At 35.5% G+C, this 19,270-nt stretch overlaps 1 protein-coding gene across 6 annotated transcripts in view; it reads right to left on the bottom strand.

Annotated features, from left to right (window-relative positions):
- The window catches only part of RBM27 (RNA binding motif protein 27), a 64,881-nt gene that overhangs the window by 7,267 nt on the left and 38,344 nt on the right, over positions 1–19,270 (bottom strand). For 5 of the 6 annotated variants that reach the window (XM_068536111.1, XM_068536113.1, XM_068536112.1 and 2 more), the window contains 10 exons: positions 18,886–19,035; positions 16,381–16,525; positions 15,784–15,937; positions 13,460–13,756; positions 11,958–12,098; positions 8,195–8,314; positions 6,763–6,837; positions 6,458–6,622; positions 5,000–5,104; positions 4,706–4,897 (listed from right to left, as the gene is read on the bottom strand). In XM_068536111.1, the coding sequence (XP_068392212.1) occupies positions 4,706–4,897; positions 5,000–5,104; positions 6,458–6,622; positions 6,763–6,837; positions 8,195–8,314; positions 11,958–12,098; positions 13,460–13,756; positions 15,784–15,937; positions 16,381–16,525; positions 18,886–19,035 (1,544 nt within the window). Of the gene's footprint in view, positions 1–4,705; positions 4,898–4,999; positions 5,105–6,168; positions 6,308–6,457; positions 6,623–6,762; positions 6,838–8,194; positions 8,315–11,957; positions 12,099–13,459; positions 13,757–15,783; positions 15,938–16,380; positions 16,526–18,885; positions 19,036–19,270 lie in introns of those variants that run through there. The other variant, XM_068536116.1, reaches the window with a different exon arrangement.

The raw sequence follows: 19,270 nt of genomic DNA, 5'->3' as shown, positions 1-19,270 counted from the left end.
CTGACTGAAGAGCACTTACTAGTATTTAGTAGGTGAGAGCCAGAGGTGCTGAAGGTCCTGCAATGCACAGGACTGTCCACATAACAAATTATTTCACTCAAAAACGCCAAATCCAGTAAGATGTATATAACATTGTCCATAACAGTGAAAAAACAGGAAACACCCTAACTAGCCATCCTGACTGATACCATGAAGAAAAAGACCTAAGAAAGAAAGCCAACACACTAGGATAGTAGAGGAGAAATATGAAAAGAACCTGTGTAGCTCAGTTTCTTAAATAATCAATCCTAAAACCTCCCTACCTCTAGACTTCTTGAAAAAAAAAAGGAAATAAATGTCCGTATTTTCCAAGTTATTTATCTGTTACTTGCAGCTAAATGCATCCTGAGAAGCATTTACTATTTTCATAATCAGGAAGAAGAAAATAAAAAAATCCACTTCCACTCTATTATTACTGAGTACAACTCTAAACCACACTACCATAGCTCAAAATCTTTGTAGTTAAATGATACATACTATTGAAAAAATGCCAAAGTACAGTTCAAGTATTCCAAACATTTAGTATAAATAACTTTCCCTGTTGAAATTAGCTGAACCTCTCTTTACCCAGGAGTGAAGGAAAGCACCCTAAGCTCTCATCCTATCTGTACCCTTAAGCAAGGCTCTATGACTTAAAATTTGCAGCTTTTACCTAAACTTTAATATTAAAATACTTAAAGGAAATTCTTCATGAAGGTCTTTGATACCCTCCTATCTCTGTCAAATGAGAGATATATAAATAAGGATGCTTTTTTAAAAAAAGGTCTTTTGGGACTCACTGATTTTATCTTTAAAATATACAAAATTCTATTTATATATTACATGATATTATTTCCCTTTTTTTTTAAAAAAAAAATTTTATTTATTTATTTGGTTGCACCGGGTCTTAGTTGCAGCAGACACGCTCCTTAGTTGAGGCTCGCCAGCTCCTTAGTTGCAGCAGGTGGGCTCCTTAGTTGTGGCATGTGAGCTCTTAGTTGCGATATGCATGTGGGATCTAGTTCCCTGACCAGGGATCGAACCTGGGCCCCCTGCATTGGGAGTGTGGAGTTCCAACCACTGTGCCACCAGGGAAGTCCCATATTTCCCATTTTTGAACCTGAATATTTAATATATAAAGTAATACAATAATATATACCAGGGGTCTGCAAACTACAACCTTCAGGCCAAACATGGCCCAGCACCTTGTTTTTGGTGGCCTGTGAGCTATGAATTATTTTTACATTTATAAAAAATTATTAAAAGAAGAAAAGGAAAAAGGAGAAGGAAGAGGAAGAGGGAAGGCCAGGTTTAGAGAGAGGAGGAAAAGGAGAAAATGTGACAGAGACTGTACGAAGTCTTCAAAAGCCCAACGTGTTTACTATCTGGTTCTTTACTAGAAAAAGTCTGACTAGTGAAATATACTATTAAAATATTTATATATTATTATACATGTTTTATGTTGTTATAGATAACTTCCATTGTATATAAACATTCTCTGGATTTTAAATTTGTGTATATAGTTGACCCCTGAACAACACAGGGATTAGGGGTGCTAACCCTCCACACGGTCAAAAATCTTAGTAATAACTTACTGTCAGCCTTATTATTGAAAAAAATCTGTGTATAAGTGGACCAGCACAGTTCAAACCCATGCTGCTCAAAGGTCAACAATTTTTAAATTTACTCATATTTTTCATGTACGTATCTGGGACCTAAAAGCCCAAGATAAACACATATCCTCAAATTTGGTTTTAACATATACAGTATAAAAATGCTGGTGCTTCATCTTAAAAATGCATGTGCAGTTAAAAAGTCTGATTTTAAAAATAAGATATGTTCCTTTGGAAAGCACAGAAAACAGAGAAGAGCCTAGAAGGGAAAAAAAAATTAAAACTAACTTGAATTCTCCCACCCAGAACTAACAATTTAAAGCAGTTTCATTCCAAGTTTATGTATACTCTCCTATCCCACCTTTTCTTAACCTAAAAGACAATCCTGAGAATTTTCTTATGTCATTATTCTTTAAAAACATGTTTTTAATAGCAGCAAAGTACTGTTGAGCGTTTAGATAGTTCTCATTTTCACTATTATAGAGAGTGCTACACTGAGCACACTTACAGTTTGCAGAATCGTTTGCATAATTTCCGTATGATAAATTCTTAAAAGTGGATTAATGCAGGGGTCCTCAACCCCCCCACCCCCCCCACCCCGGGCCACACAGCAGGACGTGAGTGGCAGGTGAGCAAGTGAGGCTTCATCTGTATTTACAGCCGCTCCCCATTGCTTGCATTGCCACCTGAGCTCTGCCTCCTGTCAGGTTCAGCAGCGGCATTAGATTCTCATAGGAGCGTGAACCCTACTGTGAACTGCGCATGTGAGGGATCTAGGTTGCACGCTCCTCGTGAGAATCTAATGCCTGATGATCTGAGGTGGAGCTGAGGCGGTGATGCCAGCGCTGGGGAGCAGCTGCAAATACAGATTATCATTAGCAGAGAGGTGTGACTGCACAGAGACCATAATAAATCAACTGCATGCAGACTCACATCAAAACCCTGTCGGTGAGTGGCATGTAAAAACAAGCTCAGGGCTCCCACTGACTCTGCATTATGGTGAATTGTGTAATTATTTCATTATATATTACAATGTAATAATAATAGAAATTAAGTGCACAATAAATGTAATGGGCCTGAATCATCCCGAAACCATTCCCCCCTCCCCTCCGGTCTGTGGAAAAATTGTCTTCCATGAAACCAGCCCCTGGTGCTAAAAAGGTTGGGGACCACTGGATTAATAAATACAAGAATAAACTGAAGGACTCTAGAATTAGGTCCTCACACTTCAGAACAGCGTCACTAACACCCATCCATCACCTCTTCATACAGATATGGTTGATCCATGATCCTTTCACAATCATTAAGGACAGTAAAAGAATATTGAAAATATACATTTTACTTTAGCCTTTGTGGGATTATAAAAGACCTTGAAGAAGAGTTACCCTATAGGTTTGCTAAATCTACTTTCAATAATGTCTCAGGCATATGTATTTCTGTATTTTTTTCAAAGAAAGCATACTATACTGCCCAAGTATCTGTTACTAGTGTGCGTTTCTAGCACTCAAGACTATCTGATAGCACCCTATCAAAACAAAAAACAAACGACAAAACACCATCGAAACCAATGGTAGTGTCTCATTCTTGAAGTTGCCTTACCGGCCTTGGCTTCGTTTGCTCCTTCCCCAAATGCCTGGACACGCCCCTTTCCGCAAACCAAGCGCAGTATTTCAGACTTAACAAATGTATGTATATACAAGTTGGTTATTATTAGATACTCTAGAATGACTCTACTTACGAGAAGGAAAGAGAGCCATTTGAGCATGACTTCTGGATTAAAATTTAAAGATTTATATATAACCCTCAGGGTAGAGCATGCAGCTTCCTACCTAAAAAAATTACCTACTTTTTGTAACTAAAACTTTCTACAGAGCCAAATTTATAAAAATTCTGCTTTATATTATTATACATTATTATCTAATGCACCTCACCAGAGCTGGCAGTGGGTCTAAATGCCCATGCCCATGTTTTGGCAAGGAGATTCGAATGTTATATACTCAACACTGAGAGACAAAAATCAACATTCACCCAGCCTCCAGAAGAACACCCTGCCCATGTACAGTGCTCCTCCATACATTATCTTCTTCACTCCTCAAAGAAGTCACTTCAAGACAATCTCCCGCTTTACCACAAAAGAAAATAACAGTCAGGCTAGTGAAAAAACTGGCTCAAGAGTAAACAGACTGCAGCCCAGGTGGCTCTCAAATCTGGACATCTTATAACAACCCACCATTCTCTAATAGCCAGGGTGAAACAGGATTAATGAGCATCAAACTAATAAGAAACTATGGAGTGAAGTCTTGCTCTTTAAGATTTCTCTCACCATGTTTAACACTTAATAGGGCTGAAAATGTTTTCTCTCAAAAAAGTTGTTTGAGGAATAGGCATCTGGATGTTAACAGTCAGTTGTGTATTTTTACCTTGGTCCTGTCACTTATTAACTGTATGATCTTGGGTGACTTTTTTAAGCTTTAGTTTTCCGATCTGTACACATGGGTTTCTACTTGCACTTTATACAGTTATTTAAGGTTACATGAGATCATGTATGAAAATGCTCTAGCACAAATAACACTCAAAAAATAGTTACTGAATGCATTAATGAGTGGTTAGAAAGAGAATATACCCTGTTTATGTGCAAAATAATAAAAACATTCACCTGTGGCAAATATCTATTTGCATATTTGTCTAAAAGTAAGTGGTCACCACTGTATACAGAATATAACTAAACATGACTCTTCTCCTAACAAATTCTTCCTTTGGATTTCGTCTCCATCCCAGACTATTTTCACTTATTGACTATAAACACCTGATAAACCATGTAATAAACCCTAAAGCAAAAATCAAATATAGCTTTCGAATAACTTGTTACGACAAATGCATTTATGTGAAGTATTATGGAACATAGCATGAGCTGCTTCTTGACCTTCAAATATATTAATAGGAATTTGCTAATATCCATGATTTTACAACTTAATTTTCTAATCTATAAAACATTTGACATTTACACAGAAGGCAACAAGGAAATGCTAAATACAATGCTTTTAGAGTTGGCATTTACTACTTTAAAAACTTACTGAAAAATGCTGAAGTAAGTCATCTTTCTCCTCCTCAATGAATCCCCCAACTGTTAGTGCTTTAGGGCGGTGGTCCACCACCATGTGATTTAGTGAACCCCTTCCTCTTCCTCCACGGCCTCGGCCTCTTCCTCGACCTTGAGAGGACATGGTCTTTCCTCGACCCACAGGTAAAATACCTAATCGTGCAGCCTGAATAACAACAAAAAGCAGAATATAACACATTGTCAGACTAAATCTTGGAAAACTATTTTGAGATGTTAAATGTAGTGGGTAACTCCTCTTAAATCTCACCTCAACCTGTAACTGATTGAGTTTTTTCCGTAACTCTGTTGTGTCTTCTCCTGAGGATAGCCTCTTGTGAAGGTCCAATTCGGTATCTAATAGTTCTTTTTGGGCCTTTGGAAAAATTAAGAGTAAAAATGTATTTTTTAGACAACTTACAAAATCTTGTTCACAATATGACACTTATAGAATGACAAACATCTCTTCTGGGTAAATGTGAGAGTATGCAATAAACATGGGTGTTTTAAGGAAAGTAACTTTACAGATATAATAGAAAACATGTAGAGAGTATAATGTTATCAGTAGTAACAATAAACAGTATTACTGCTTAATAAGCAAGCAGTATTACAAATGCTTAAGATGGCCTAAAAATCAGACCTTGGAAACAGTCATCTGAGATGAGGGAGCTGAGAACATAATAAAGCATCATAAGTGAAACATAATAGGGCAAAATAAATTACACAATAAAAATTCACTAATAGTACAAACACAACAGTTACATAATTGCTTTCAGATCTGAACCCTATAACTATTGCCACTCTTTTTTTTTTTTTTTTTGGGTAAGAAACAAATTATCAGCCTTTAGCTGCTGTGACTATGAGAGATTTTCTTTCCCCCATATTCTCTTAAATTTCTTTCTATAATTAAATGCTCTTTTTATAATTGGGGGAAATTTCAATTAAAATAACATTTTTATTATATTTTTAAAAAGCAATCATTTTTTTAGATCATAAATTACTCTTTTTCAAAAAATTTTTATTGAAGTATAGTTGATTTACAATGTTGTGTAAAAGCAATCTTAATGAAACACTTTACATTCCTTTTATAACAGAGAACCACAATTTCAAATGTAATATAATATTGTACATAAAAATTTGCATTCTATATATATATATCTGACAAATTTATTCCCAGTTCTCAAAGGGCTGCAAATTTATCTAAAATCCCACTACAGAGCTGTAGAATAATGATGGAACCATGGTGTAAAAGCAAGTATTCTTCGACAGTAAGGAAACAAATAGAAATGAACAAAATTAGACTTAAATGGATCTAGAACTTTTGATTATTCTTTTCAATAGAAAGCCATATTTTTACCCATACTAAAGTCAATGATATCTTTTGAATATTAAAAGGGATGGATGCATTACAACATTATTAAAAAATTAGAAAAAAAAGCTGCTGAAATAGGAAATGTCTCTTTCCTTGCCATCACTCTAAGCAGTTACATCGTCAGCATGGAGAACAAAAAAATTCAGTTAAAAAACATCTTTGTTCAAACCCGGTATTATCACTTCTTTCAGAGGGAGTGTACAGCATCTACAGAAACATTAAAAAAAAAAAAAAGATACTTATAATTGTCTCACACTAGACTATTAGCTACCTAACGGTTCCACTGCACTTTTAAAGTGCCAAGCACACCACAGATGTTCAATAACCCTATGCTGAATGAAAAATGCAAATAGGTACCTCTGTTTTTGTCTTTACTTTAGATGGTGTGCAGACTGCAGAAGATGTTTTTAACTCATCTTTCAATTGTGAGATCTTTTCTCCAAGCTCTTTTAAAGTCTTCATTATATTTGCTCTCTCTTCTGGCTTCATGTTTTTGTTTTTTTCTAGCTTGGATATTAACATCTATAAAATAAACAGAAAAAAGTAAAACTATGCTTAGTAAATTTTAATATAAATAACCTTTAAAACTTTATTGGGGATATCTTTGTAAAATCCATTCCATACATCAATTCCAGCATGCAAATAATGAACATTTATCTTACCTTTTGGCATTCTATTTGTTTTTCTAACATTTCTTGCCTCTTTTTCCTCATATCTTGTTGTAGCTTCATTGCTTCCTGTATGAACAGGTAAAGAAAAAATCAGTACTGAATAACTAAGTTTGCCCATGATACATAAGGCTACTACAGTCTCAACTCATTTCTTCTGAGTCACCCCTTATACGAGACAGATTTTCCTCCTAATCAAAAAACAGCTGAAGCCAGAGATGAAACCTTTAAACCTATTTTCCCCCACACTTCCAATATAAAAGAGTTTATGTTTGTAACTGTACTTTAATATTTAAAATACTGAACACTAATTAGCTGTATCTATGAGGTTTATTCACTCAAATGACCTGAATATATATGTAAAGAAAAACAAGAGCTGTTTTCACTTCCCCACATAATAAGCGAAATCCTTATTTTTGAAGTTTGAAGTCTAAAAATAAAGTCTAAAGTCTAAAAGTGACATGCAGCTATAGGTTAGAAATGATAGCAAAATCTATGGATTTTTGCCTGGAAAATGTTGCCTCCAACCCCTCTGTTAATTAAATCTCCAATTATACTGAGATAATATATATAAATAACTATTTTATTTGAAAAACTCTATGTGAGTTTAAATCTAGGATGATAATGAAACTCAGAACTGAGTCACATGAATAATAACTACATAATTGTTACACTTCACGTGAAATATTATCTAACTTACGAAGCCAGAAAGGAATTAGAAGAGAAAATAATGAAATAAAAGTATTTGTTTCTCTCCCTTGCTGGGGGCGGGGGAGATGGACGGGACGACAGCTCAGTGTCTTCTACTGCTACATAGAAAAAAGTTCTTTCTTTGTGCTTGATGTAGCCACTGAAAGGCAACTGCAAAACATTTTTTCTGTTTGCTCATCTTTTTTTCAAGTGTACAATGCATCAAGCAGCAGCTAAATAAATGTTATAATGTAGTTCCATAACAACATGAACTGTTCAGAGGTGTTAATATAATCACTTAAGAATTCAACAGATCCCGGACTTCCCTGGTGGCGCAGTGGGTGAAAATCTGCCTGCCAATGCAGTGGACACGGGTTCAAGCCCTGGTCCAGGAAGATCCCACATGCCGCGGAGCAACTAAGCCCGTGAGCCACAACTACTGAGCCTGTGCTCTAGAGCCCGCGAGCCACAACTACTGACGACTGCGTGCCACATCTACTGAAGCCCGTGTGCCTAGAGCCCGTGCTCCACAAGAGAAGCCACCGTGATGAGAAGCCCACGCACCGCAACGAAGAGAAGCCCCTGCTCTCCGCAACTAGAGAAAGCCCACACACAGCAACGAAGACCCAACGCAGCCAAAAATAAATAAATAAAAAATAAATAAATTTATTAAAAAAAAAAAAAAGAATTCAATAGATCCTTTCCTCTTGAAGGAAAGAAGAACTGAGGCTGTTACCTGCTTCTTTTTAAGAACTTCTTGGACATCGTGAGACTTTGATCCTGAACAAAGTTTTGAAGGTGTCTTTAAGTTTGAGGAGCTGTAGATCATTTTTGGATGGCCTGGAGTTGAAAATATCTATGAAACACAAATATAATTAAATTAAATCTTAGCAATACCTTAAAATCATTTTTTAAAAAGACTCCATATATTTTTTTTACATTTAAAAACTTCATTTATAAAACAAGTTCTTTATACATAAACTCAATTGTCATTCAAATATAAAAACAAAAACTAATTTTAAGCAATAATGTTGTGTTTCTGAATACAATCACTTATCTTTCTTTTCTTTATATTTTTTTAATTGTGGGAAAAAGAACAACAACTCCTGACATCTAGGAGCCAGACTGCCACTCACAGCTAGGCCTTAGTGTCCCCTTGTTGAACATAAACAATTTCATAGAACATCAACCTCAGACAAGGTCACCCTTGTGCCCATGGTGGATCAAGGCAAAAACAAGATCACTCCATTATCACGACTGAACACACACACACACAAACCATGAACACTATCCAAACCATAAAAATGACTAAACATCTCTCTACCCTGGCTAATATGAATGACTACAGCTTCTTTACCAATTACAGCTTTAGCGTAATTCTAGTCTTCCTTCCTTCTCGGTAAATGTATTAGGAAGTCTGACCATAGAATTACTCCTGTTTCCTTTAACCCTCCAACAAATCACCTAACACAGCCAATCCTAAAATAAGTCCTTGCTAACACCCTCTAAATGAGATGTTCCATGGTTTCACTGTGTATACTCCCTCACTGAGTAGGAGTTGTTCAACTACAGGTGTGTTCCTGGAGGTCTTTGGGGGGGTAATGTCATTAAGCTATTTTCCGCAATGCCAAATAAGAATGCATGTTTCTAATAATTGCAAACCCTCCTAAGAATTAAGGTACTTTGCAGTCATAGTCTTAATATTATATTTAATCAAATGTTATATGAGTTTACAACCAACCATAAGACAAGTAGTTAGCTCACAGATCTAACTTTGCAAGTAAAATGGTGACCATCTTTACTGTGCTTGTTTTGGTATTTAGATTCCTTTCTGAACAGATGACTCCAGTTAATCTTCCCCTCTTTAAGGCATAGCAGAGCAATATGGTGTACTAACACCTCTCTGGTTCAAGTCTTCCCTAACATACTCCACTCTTTTATTTTTAAATTAACTTTGAATATATGATATAAGGGACACAGGATATAATACTAAGAAATTCATGGAAAATTCAATCATGCAACATATACAAATACAAAACTTATCTCAATCATACAATACTTAATTGTCCTAAAAATTAAGCTACTTTAAATCCACAGGAAGCTCTCTCAAGTACTGTAGGAACCTGCAGAGATGATGTCCGTGCTGTTACTACTATTTATCAAAATAAAAACGGCACCACCTGCAAGTTACTGAGCACTTATTATGTGCGAATAAACACTTCTCTTTTATGCTTTACCAACATGAAATTTTTTAATCCCCATAGCAACTGAGTTTATTGAAAAGGAAACCAATGCTCGCCAGTTATTTAACACAGCTAGTTAAGAAGCAGGTCAAGTCAGTCAGGGCTGTGTGACTTCAAAGTCTGAGATTGCTTTTGTTGTTCTATCTTTTAGTATCAAATTTTTTTGAAACAAACAAAAGTACAAAATTATATATAAAAAACGACGTATCCATCAGCAAGCAGAAACAATCATCAGTTTACATTATTTTATGTAAAATCATTAATTAATTTACATGATTTTATATAAAATAACCTTGTTTTATTTAAACCCCCAACTACATCATCATAACACACACACTATTTTATCTGTAAATAATTCAGTTGTATCTCTAAAAGATAAGGACTCCTTTCTTTTTTAAGTAAAACCACAATACCGTTGTCACACTTAAAAGGCATAACAATTCTTTAATATCATTAAATAGTCACATTTCCAGATTCTATTATAATTTTCTAAACATTTTTTTCACATTTAAATTAGGACCTACTAAGGTCCATATAAATGCAATTGGTTATATCTCTTTAAAGTCTCCTTTAATTCCGTTTCCCTCTCCGTATCTTTCTTTTCTTTGCAAATCAATTCTGGAAGAAACCAGGTCATTCATCCTGTAGTATTCACCACAGGATTCTATGGTATCCTTTAACACGTCCCTCTGTCCTCTGAATTTCCTTTAAATTGGTGAGTAGTTCTACAGCCTCTATGACATTTTTTTCATTCTTTGATAGGATGCTAGTAATCTTTGACAAATTCCTCGCTTTCTGGTTTGACAAAGTATTCTAGGCTCATCTGGAACACTGTCAGCCCCAGATCTGGGGACAGCCATTTCTTCAAGGATCCCTGGTTCCTTTTGGAGCTGGGGGAAGGAGCATGTCAAGGTTCATTACCATCAGGCTGGGTCATTGTCTCTAGACCTTTCTGGTGGACAGAATTAAGAAATGTTTTGGAGGTTTTTAAAGTTGTCTAGTTTCTTCTATCCTTGCCGTAACCACCAAGATTTAAATGATATGGGTTACTTTTTTTGTTGTTTTTTCCTATCATAAGCAAGTACTTATACGTATTCATTGCCCTTACTTTCTTAAATAAACAGTGGCCGACTCTGCATTTTTTGTCCCATTTTGCTTTTTTTTACTTAATGTATCCTGATGATCACCTCATGGTATACATAAAGATATTCGTCATTCCTTTGCAAAGTTACACATACGCTATTGTATGCATGTACTACATTTTAAGTAATCAGTCCCATACTGATGGACACTGGATTGTTTCCAGTCTTTTGCTATTGAAGAGAGTCTACATTCCCTAGCCTTGCTCATATGTCTTTCCATAGTTTGACAAGTATATCTTTGGCACAGATTCTTAGAGGAGGATTATTGGTTTAGAGTAAATGCATACATAATTTTGCTAGATGCTGCCAAATTTCCTTTCACGGAGGCTGTACCATTTAGCATTACCGTCAGCATATAAATTTCAGGTCCTTGTGGACATTATCCTGGTTTATTATGTAATTTTAAAAATGGATCTAATTTTTTTTTCTATCAGGCTATCAAGTTATCCCAATACCATTTACCAAAGAGTCCATACTTTCCCCGCTGAACTGAGATAATGTGTTAGCATATGATAAATTCCTATTTGCGAGTGAGTCTATAATCTCAGTCTTGGATTCTATTCCACTGGCCTTTCTCTTCATGTGCCAGTATCAAATTGTTTGAGTTATACTGACTTCACAGTATTTTTTAATGTCTAGGAGGGCTAACCCCACCTGTTCTTTTTCAGTTTTCCTAGCTCTCTTGGAAAAAAAAAATCACCATTCTGGAGAGTCATCATATAGATATATTCCCAAAAGGAAAGGAAACGACTTAAAAACATATTTCAAAATCTGACTTTTGAATTGACTACGACTGAATCCCCTTCATGATGTTCTTAATTATATTAAAGAAGAAACATTATAAAAGAAATGGATTAATAAAGACATCTATTAATAAATGGCTAAAAATTTCAAATTCCTATTTAGCTTTGAATAGGAAAAGAAAATTTAACTAGCAAATTTCTGGCGGAATCATGGAAATTAGGGAAGTTTACCGGCCACATTTAGGTTAGCTCTCACAATTATCTTGATTGAGGAAATAAGACATTACAAATCTGGGTGATAATCAATTTGTTAATTTCTTTGTGTCACTGAACAACTCTAAACAGATTTAAAGGTCCACAGAAATATATACCTGGCAATCATCTCCAGCACCACCTGACTGATTCAACAAGTGTGCTGCATCACCCTGGTTACCACTTGCATGTCCAAGACGATGTTTCACAGGAACTTTGTTAAGAACATAGGCACCCGATGTCTGCGGTTTGCTCATCATCTGCATATACAAAATAAACATATTTATGGTGGAAGTTTTTTTAAATGCCTAGGAATGATACAAATTTAGGACAGTGATTACCCTGGGGAGGAAGATAAGGAAATGCGAAGGAAGGGTGCTTCAATCATCTGTAAGGTTTGATTTTTTTAAGTGAAGAGGTGGATATACAAATGACTGTTAGTATCCATACTTTTTTGGATGTTTGAAATTATGCATGCATATGTGTATATACTCATACAGAAAAAACTTTCTAATAATTTTCTTAATGTTCCCTTCAATATGTAATGCTTTTTAAGACTTAAGGTTTTAATTGACAGTAGCTTAATAAGAATAACTGTGATATGGCCACCCTAAAAACATAACATAATCTTGGGCTGCATTAACAGAACAGGGTCTAACGGATCACAGAGGTGATTGTATCACTCTTTCATACACCATTCAGCCAACACCTGGGGGAACATTTACCTTTGGCCCTAACATGAGATGGGACAGAGACAAAAGAAATGCAGGCTTAACTGCAAAAAAACACGATGATAAATGGAGTTAATACTATGTACTGTTAAAGAATACTTTTTTTTTTTCAATCTGAATGCATTTAATCCAAACAAGAGAATGGCTAGGAGGAGATTAACATTGTCATCAATATCTGAATGATTCTAATGCATGGTGGTTTGTTCTTTCCTTCGTTCATCTATCCATTCAAATATGTTTTGAGCGCTGTGTGCCAGGCCTTGTTTTAGGCACTAGGGATCAAATGAATACAACAGACAAAATCCCAGTCTCTTGGAGCTCCCATTTCAGTTTTAAAGAGAACAGAATTTTTCTATATGAGAAAAAGTGGGACAAAAGGATCGCTATAAGAGTGACTGATTCTAACACAAAACAAAGAAGCTGTTCTAGGTTCAAAGTTGTTCAGTCGTGGATGGCTATCATACTTTAGTATGAGAGTGTTTAGTGTTGAGAAGAATCACTAAAGGTATTTCTTAAACATGCAGATTTATGGGTCCCATATCTAGAGACTGACTCTGTAGATCTGAGAAGGTAAGACCCAGGAATGTGCACCCAGATAAGTGATTTTGATGCAACACAGCACTTCTCAACCTTCAAGGTACATAAGAATCACCTGGAAAGCCTGTTAAAACGGATTACTGGGCCCCACCCATAGTGATTCTAATTCAGTAAGTTGAGGTGAAGCCTAAGAAACTGCATGTCTAATAAGCTCCTAGGAGATCAGATGCTGCCGGTCTACAAATCAAACTGAATGGCTCTGATGCAGAAGACCCCAGGACCACAAATTGAGAAACAATGATCTAGAGGATGGGATTAAAGGACCATTAATTCCCTGTGAGCCAGTAGATTACCTTCTGAATACCCCCATGTACCGTTGAGGGAGGAGCCTGGGCCACCAGCACTTGCTGCTGATGAAGGTGCTGTGGCAGGTGATGGTGCTGCTGTGACAGGTGACTAAGTGTTTGCTGCTGTTGCAGGAGCAGCTGTGTTGGCGACTGTAGTGCTGGCTGCTCATTATTTTCCCTGTGCCACAGGACTCGGATGAACCGGTTGTTTAGAACTGCTTCAGTGCTGGAAATGGCTTTTCTGGCCTCCTCATTGGTAAGATACTGGATGAGGGCTGCTTCTGGATCTCCCTTAAAAGCAACCTATAAGAAAAACCAGCAGCAACAACAACAACATACATAAATTAATGATTGTAGCTAAGCAAATACTGATAAATTATTGATAAAAAATTCAGAAGTAGAAAACAGCCTGCTGAAATCCATTGTGAATTCTATGTAAATAAAGTTAGCTATCCCTTAAAAGATAAGATGTGTATTTCAACATTATATATGAAAGAATATTGGATTACTTAATAAATAATCCTAGTGATGTTACATAACCACTTGGGGAAAAGTTGTTAATTCCTCCCTGGTATCTTACATCCAAATAAACTCCAGAGAGAGAAAACATTTTACAAAAAACAAACCAAAAAACCCAGGGAAAAAACGTGAATATCTGTATAATCTGAGGCTTTGGAAAGCCTTTTTATGCACACCTATAAAGGTAGGACCCATAAAGACAAACAGCGGATTTGACCAAATAAAATTTTAAACCACTGTCAGTCCAAACCTGCCACAAACAAAATAAATGACAAGACGAAAAAGTAATTTTCATATATATGACAAGCAAAGGTTTGGAAAAGCATTATTATAAATGCCTTCATAAAAAAATGGGCAAAGACAGTGGACAGGTAAATCCAAAAGTACTGCAAATGGTCTATATAAATTAGAGTCTACCTAGGAATAAAAACAAAGCAAATTAAAGCAAGTACAATTTTTCACTTATGAAACTGGTCTAAAAGTTTTTAATGGATCCATATTAGAGCTTTGATGAGGTTCACACATTGCGTTAGGGAGTATCAACTGGCACAACCCTTTTGGAGAACAATTTGGCAGTTCAAATAAAAAGTTTTAAAATTCCCTTTAATTCAGCAATGCATCATAAAAAAATAAAAGGTTTATATAAAAGGAGGCTCACAATAGCATTGTTTTTATAAAAAATAATAAGAACAACATAAAATCCCCCAAATAGAGAATAGTGCTTCTATAAATTATGGCCTACTGCTATGGACTGAGTTATGTCCTCCCCAAATTCATATGTTGAAGCCCTAACCCCCAATGTGGCTGTATTTGGAGACAGGGCTTTTAGGAGGTAAATAAGGTTAGATGAGATCAAAGGGGTGGGGCCCTAATCAGACAGGACTGGTGACCTTATAGGAAGAGCTCTCTCTCTCTGTCTCTTCCTTTCCCTCTCCTTCCATCATGTGAGCACACAGCAAGAAGATGCCCGTCTCCAAGCCAGAGAGTCCTTACCGGGAACCAAATTGGCTAGTATTCTGATCTTGGATTCCCCACAAATAAATTTTTGTTGTTTAAGCCACCCAGTCTATGGTATTTGTTATGGCAACCCAAGCAGACTCATATACTCATTTACATTAAAAGCTTCCTAATTTTTCTAAATGCCATAAAGAATAATGACCTAGGAAAAATTTAAGAGAAAAAAGGTAGTTAGAGATACATAAATCATATTTTGGTTTGATGGCAACACTGAGTGTCAGGGGTAACTGACTGAAATCCCAACTTAAACAGACCTTCTACTACCCTCAATTACAGCATAACACCCAACCACAAATTGATAAATTCAAATATCTAACAAACACACAGCAAAATATAAAAGCTACAATTTATTTGATGTTAGATTATATGTTACAGTGCCTAAAATTCTCAAGATTAGAACCATCCTTAACCAATTAATATTTCACAAAATAAAAGCCAGTCAGTAAACAAAATTACAATCTTAGAAGTTACCAAAAATCTCACCTACTTAGTTAGAACACTAAAGCAGGTAAAAAAGTCATCTGTCCAGAGATACAACTATGAACAAAAATACAGTAACTGGCCCACTGTCTTTCAGGAAGAGGTTGCAGAAAAGAACCAAATGAATTCAGAGGACAAATTCAGCACAACAACTCCATCATAAAGTTGGGCATACAGATACACAGTGGAATTTAAAACACATAGCAGAGATGATCAGACTAACCACTGGCTTGTTTAAGCAAGGTAAGCTGATAGGAATATTTTTGAAGATACATTATATACATGGATTTTGTCACCAACATAGCCACACCTACCTGGATATTAACAATAGTTCCAAATTTGCTGAAGTGTTCATTGAGCTTGGTAATGTTGTTCAATTCCTGAGGGATTTTCTTGACTTCTAATTTGGTGTTTGTATACTGATTCTTTCTCAAGAATCCTGGTTTACTCTGATTGTTATTCCCTTGCCTGAAAGGAATATTAACAGATCTTGGTTAAGTCTCCTACATTATGCCTAGGCAAGAGATAATCAGCAAAGAATGTAAGTCTATATTTATTCAAGTATCCTTTGTACGCACTTAACATTCTTCAGAAATGACTAGGTAATTTTCACATTATCCTTATTACATGGGAACCAAACAGGTACAGAGAAAGAAAGAAGACTGATGCCTCAATAATTCTAATACTGGGTTAGGCCTAGAAATCAGTACAAATTACTAATATCTATTATCAATATTCTGTTAACTTTTCAATATTTAAGACATACTAATGATGCCTCTGGGAACCTTAGCTTTGAGGCACATAGATTGAAAATTAATGATTAATGACAACTCTTAATTTTACAAATTTGCTACTGCAAACAAAAAACCAGAAACATCAATTAGATGTTACTAATTAGCAAATTATCTTACTTTCCCAGCCAAGGTTTCTTTGCCAGCGACCCTTCCAAACCACTCATAGCTCTTTTCCGGCTATCTGGTTCAAGAACTACTCTGGTTATGTTGCTATTAATTGAAACAGGAACTGGTGGTTCAGTCTGGATGACAATGTTAGCAGCTGTAGAAAACAAAAATTAACATTACTGACCAGGCGTTGTATTTGGGGAATTTCAAATGATTAAAATTATTTAGTCCAAAAGCTAAAAATCACTGTGAATAGCACCTAACTACTACCATTTCCTTTTCAGAAATGTTTAACAGCAAAAATAAATTATCAATTGCCTCCTTTTTCTCCTTTTTCAAAAATACAATATGCACGTTTAAAAACTCCTAGCCAACTCTAATGTAATGACTGATTCAGGCAAGGATCATAAATGGAAGGAAAAAAAAATCAGTGAAAGGGTGTTGGAGAATAAGATATTTATCTGATGCCAAAGTACCACTCCACAAATTATTTACTTTACAATGGAGAGTTCTAACAATTACGGCAAGTGATCAAACTTATTAGGCCACAAATGGAGTGAAATATTTGTCTCCTTATAGGATTCAACAAGAAGTTCACATGGATAGGATATTACTATGGAATTATGATTTTCTTTTATGTGTGGCAATGATATTGCACGTATGTAGTACTGTGTCTTATTCTCAGATGTAAACTAAAGGATCTTAAAGTGTCACAATCTCCAAAATTTACTTTCAAGTGATTCAAGAAAACAACGTGAAGGGAGAGGGGAGGAAGGCGAGGAAGGCAGAGAGAAGAGTGCACACAAGTGAGCATTCATGCCCAAAGCTGACAAAATGTTAACAACTGGTGAATCTAAGTTAAAGTATTCAGGTGTTTATTGCACTTTTGATTTTTTTGTAGGTTTAAAATTATTCAAACCTAAACATTGAAAGGAAAATTCAAAGCCAATGTTATAAATTAACACATTCCATTCACAACAGTTAAGACTAAAATACTATAAGACGCTGACCTTACGATAGGTTACCTGTCAGTGGAAAGAGGTGTGTTGAACAAAAAAGCAAATACCAACCCAAAACTGCGCATGTTATATTGAGTATTCTCCATAACTTTAGCAACTCCACCAAAAGTAAAATCAGCAGCAAAGAATAATCACTGTGGGGCTGAAAATATGATCTTCCCACTAATTTCAGGTAATTTGGTAACAATATATGCATTACAGCACAGAAGGTAAGAGCATTTTTTTTTTTTTTTTTTTTTACCATCTTTATTGGAGTAGAGCATATTCTTTGGAATTAGATAAACCTGGGTTCAAATTCTAGTTCTGTCATGTATAGCAGGGGTCCCCAACCCCCGGGCCAAAGACCAGTAGCGGTCCGCTGCCTGTTAGGAACCGGGCCGCACAGCAGGAGGTGAGCAGTGGGGCTAGCGAGCTTCCCCATCACTCGCGTTACCGCCTGAACTATCCCCACCACCACCCGCTGCACCGTCTGTCTGTGGAAGAACTGTCTTCCAAGAAAACTGTCCCTGGTGCCAAAAAGGCTGGAGACCACTGATGTATAGAATAGAATAGAACAGAAAAGAATTAATAATGGGCAAGTTCTTTAACCTCTCTTCGCCTCAGTGTCTGTCTATAAAAAAGAGAATAAAAATAGTACCTAATTTAAGTTGTTGGTAAGGAATATTAGAGATAATAATATATTAAAAAGGATTTGGTTTAATCTTGACACAAAACTGTTAACTGGTAGTGGCAATAATGTCATTAATGGCAGTAAAGAAGAGTTAATAAAATCAGGATAAGAAAGAAGGTAAGAACAGGAAAATGTCCACCATATAATTAAATCAGGAAAATATCCTCAGGATGGCACATGGCCAGTCGTTCAAATTGAAATTTAATACTGGAAATCTAACTATAATAATAAGTAAGAAACTGGAATCTCATCAAACTCTTTAACCAAACTTTTTTTTGAGCGGAGGTGAAAGGATGGTATCAACCCATATTAAAGGCAATGCTTGCATTTAATCTTTTAAGATTTGTGGCTATGCTTTATAAAGGTCCTAACATATGGTTATAATCATAAATAATAAAAATGGTCAAAGGATAATTTTATCATAGTGTTTAAAATTCTCAATGTTATTAGTGTGAAGCACAGCTCTTAAAACACAAAGTAGGCCATTAAATGATTAGTTCTTTGAGGGCGAGGGATCATGTCGTCTTTCTATATCTAACATCTAGCATAGTGCCTAAAATAGCCTAAAGTCCTACAAAAAGAGCAATTAATTAACACTAGTATTATTTTTATTTAAAAATAAATATAAGCAGAATATATTTATTTTTATTTTATTTATAGCTTTAAAGTAAAATTTGGAGATAGATATTCAAAAACATTTATTTGAGATCATTACACAGCACTATTCAAAAAGAGACTGTTGAAAGTATTTTTAGACCTTAGTGAGGTCAGAAATGCTATGCCCAAATGACATTTAGCATGAGAAAAAGTTAAATGCATTCTTACCTCTTGGATTTGCATCCATATCTCCAGAGGTTAGGCCAATCAGGTTTGGGCGCTGTGTCTGTGTTCTTGAAAAAAACTGCCTATACTGAGATCTACCAGAACTGGTAATACTAGGAGCTTCTGGATTATAACCATCTGGTTCATAGGTATCTGAGGGAAAACAAAACAACAAAACATGTAACAAATAACAGTAGTTAAATAATTTCCTATTATAAAATAACCACAAAAATGAATTTTCTTCAACAAATGTATCAACTCATATATATTTCTCTCTTTGAAATATAGTATATAGATAAACCTACTGGAAGTCAAAGAAACAAAAATGTTCCAGTCACAAAACACAGACATGCAAATCCATTCTGAATTACTGATATATTTCTGGATT

The sequence above is a fragment of the Eschrichtius robustus genome, chromosome 2, assembly GCF_028021215.1.
Source record: "Eschrichtius robustus isolate mEscRob2 chromosome 2, mEscRob2.pri, whole genome shotgun sequence".
Lineage (NCBI taxonomy): Eukaryota > Metazoa > Chordata > Mammalia > Artiodactyla > Eschrichtiidae > Eschrichtius > Eschrichtius robustus.
Note: the sequence above shows the minus strand (reverse complement) of the source record. Positions and strands in the feature narration are given on the sequence as shown.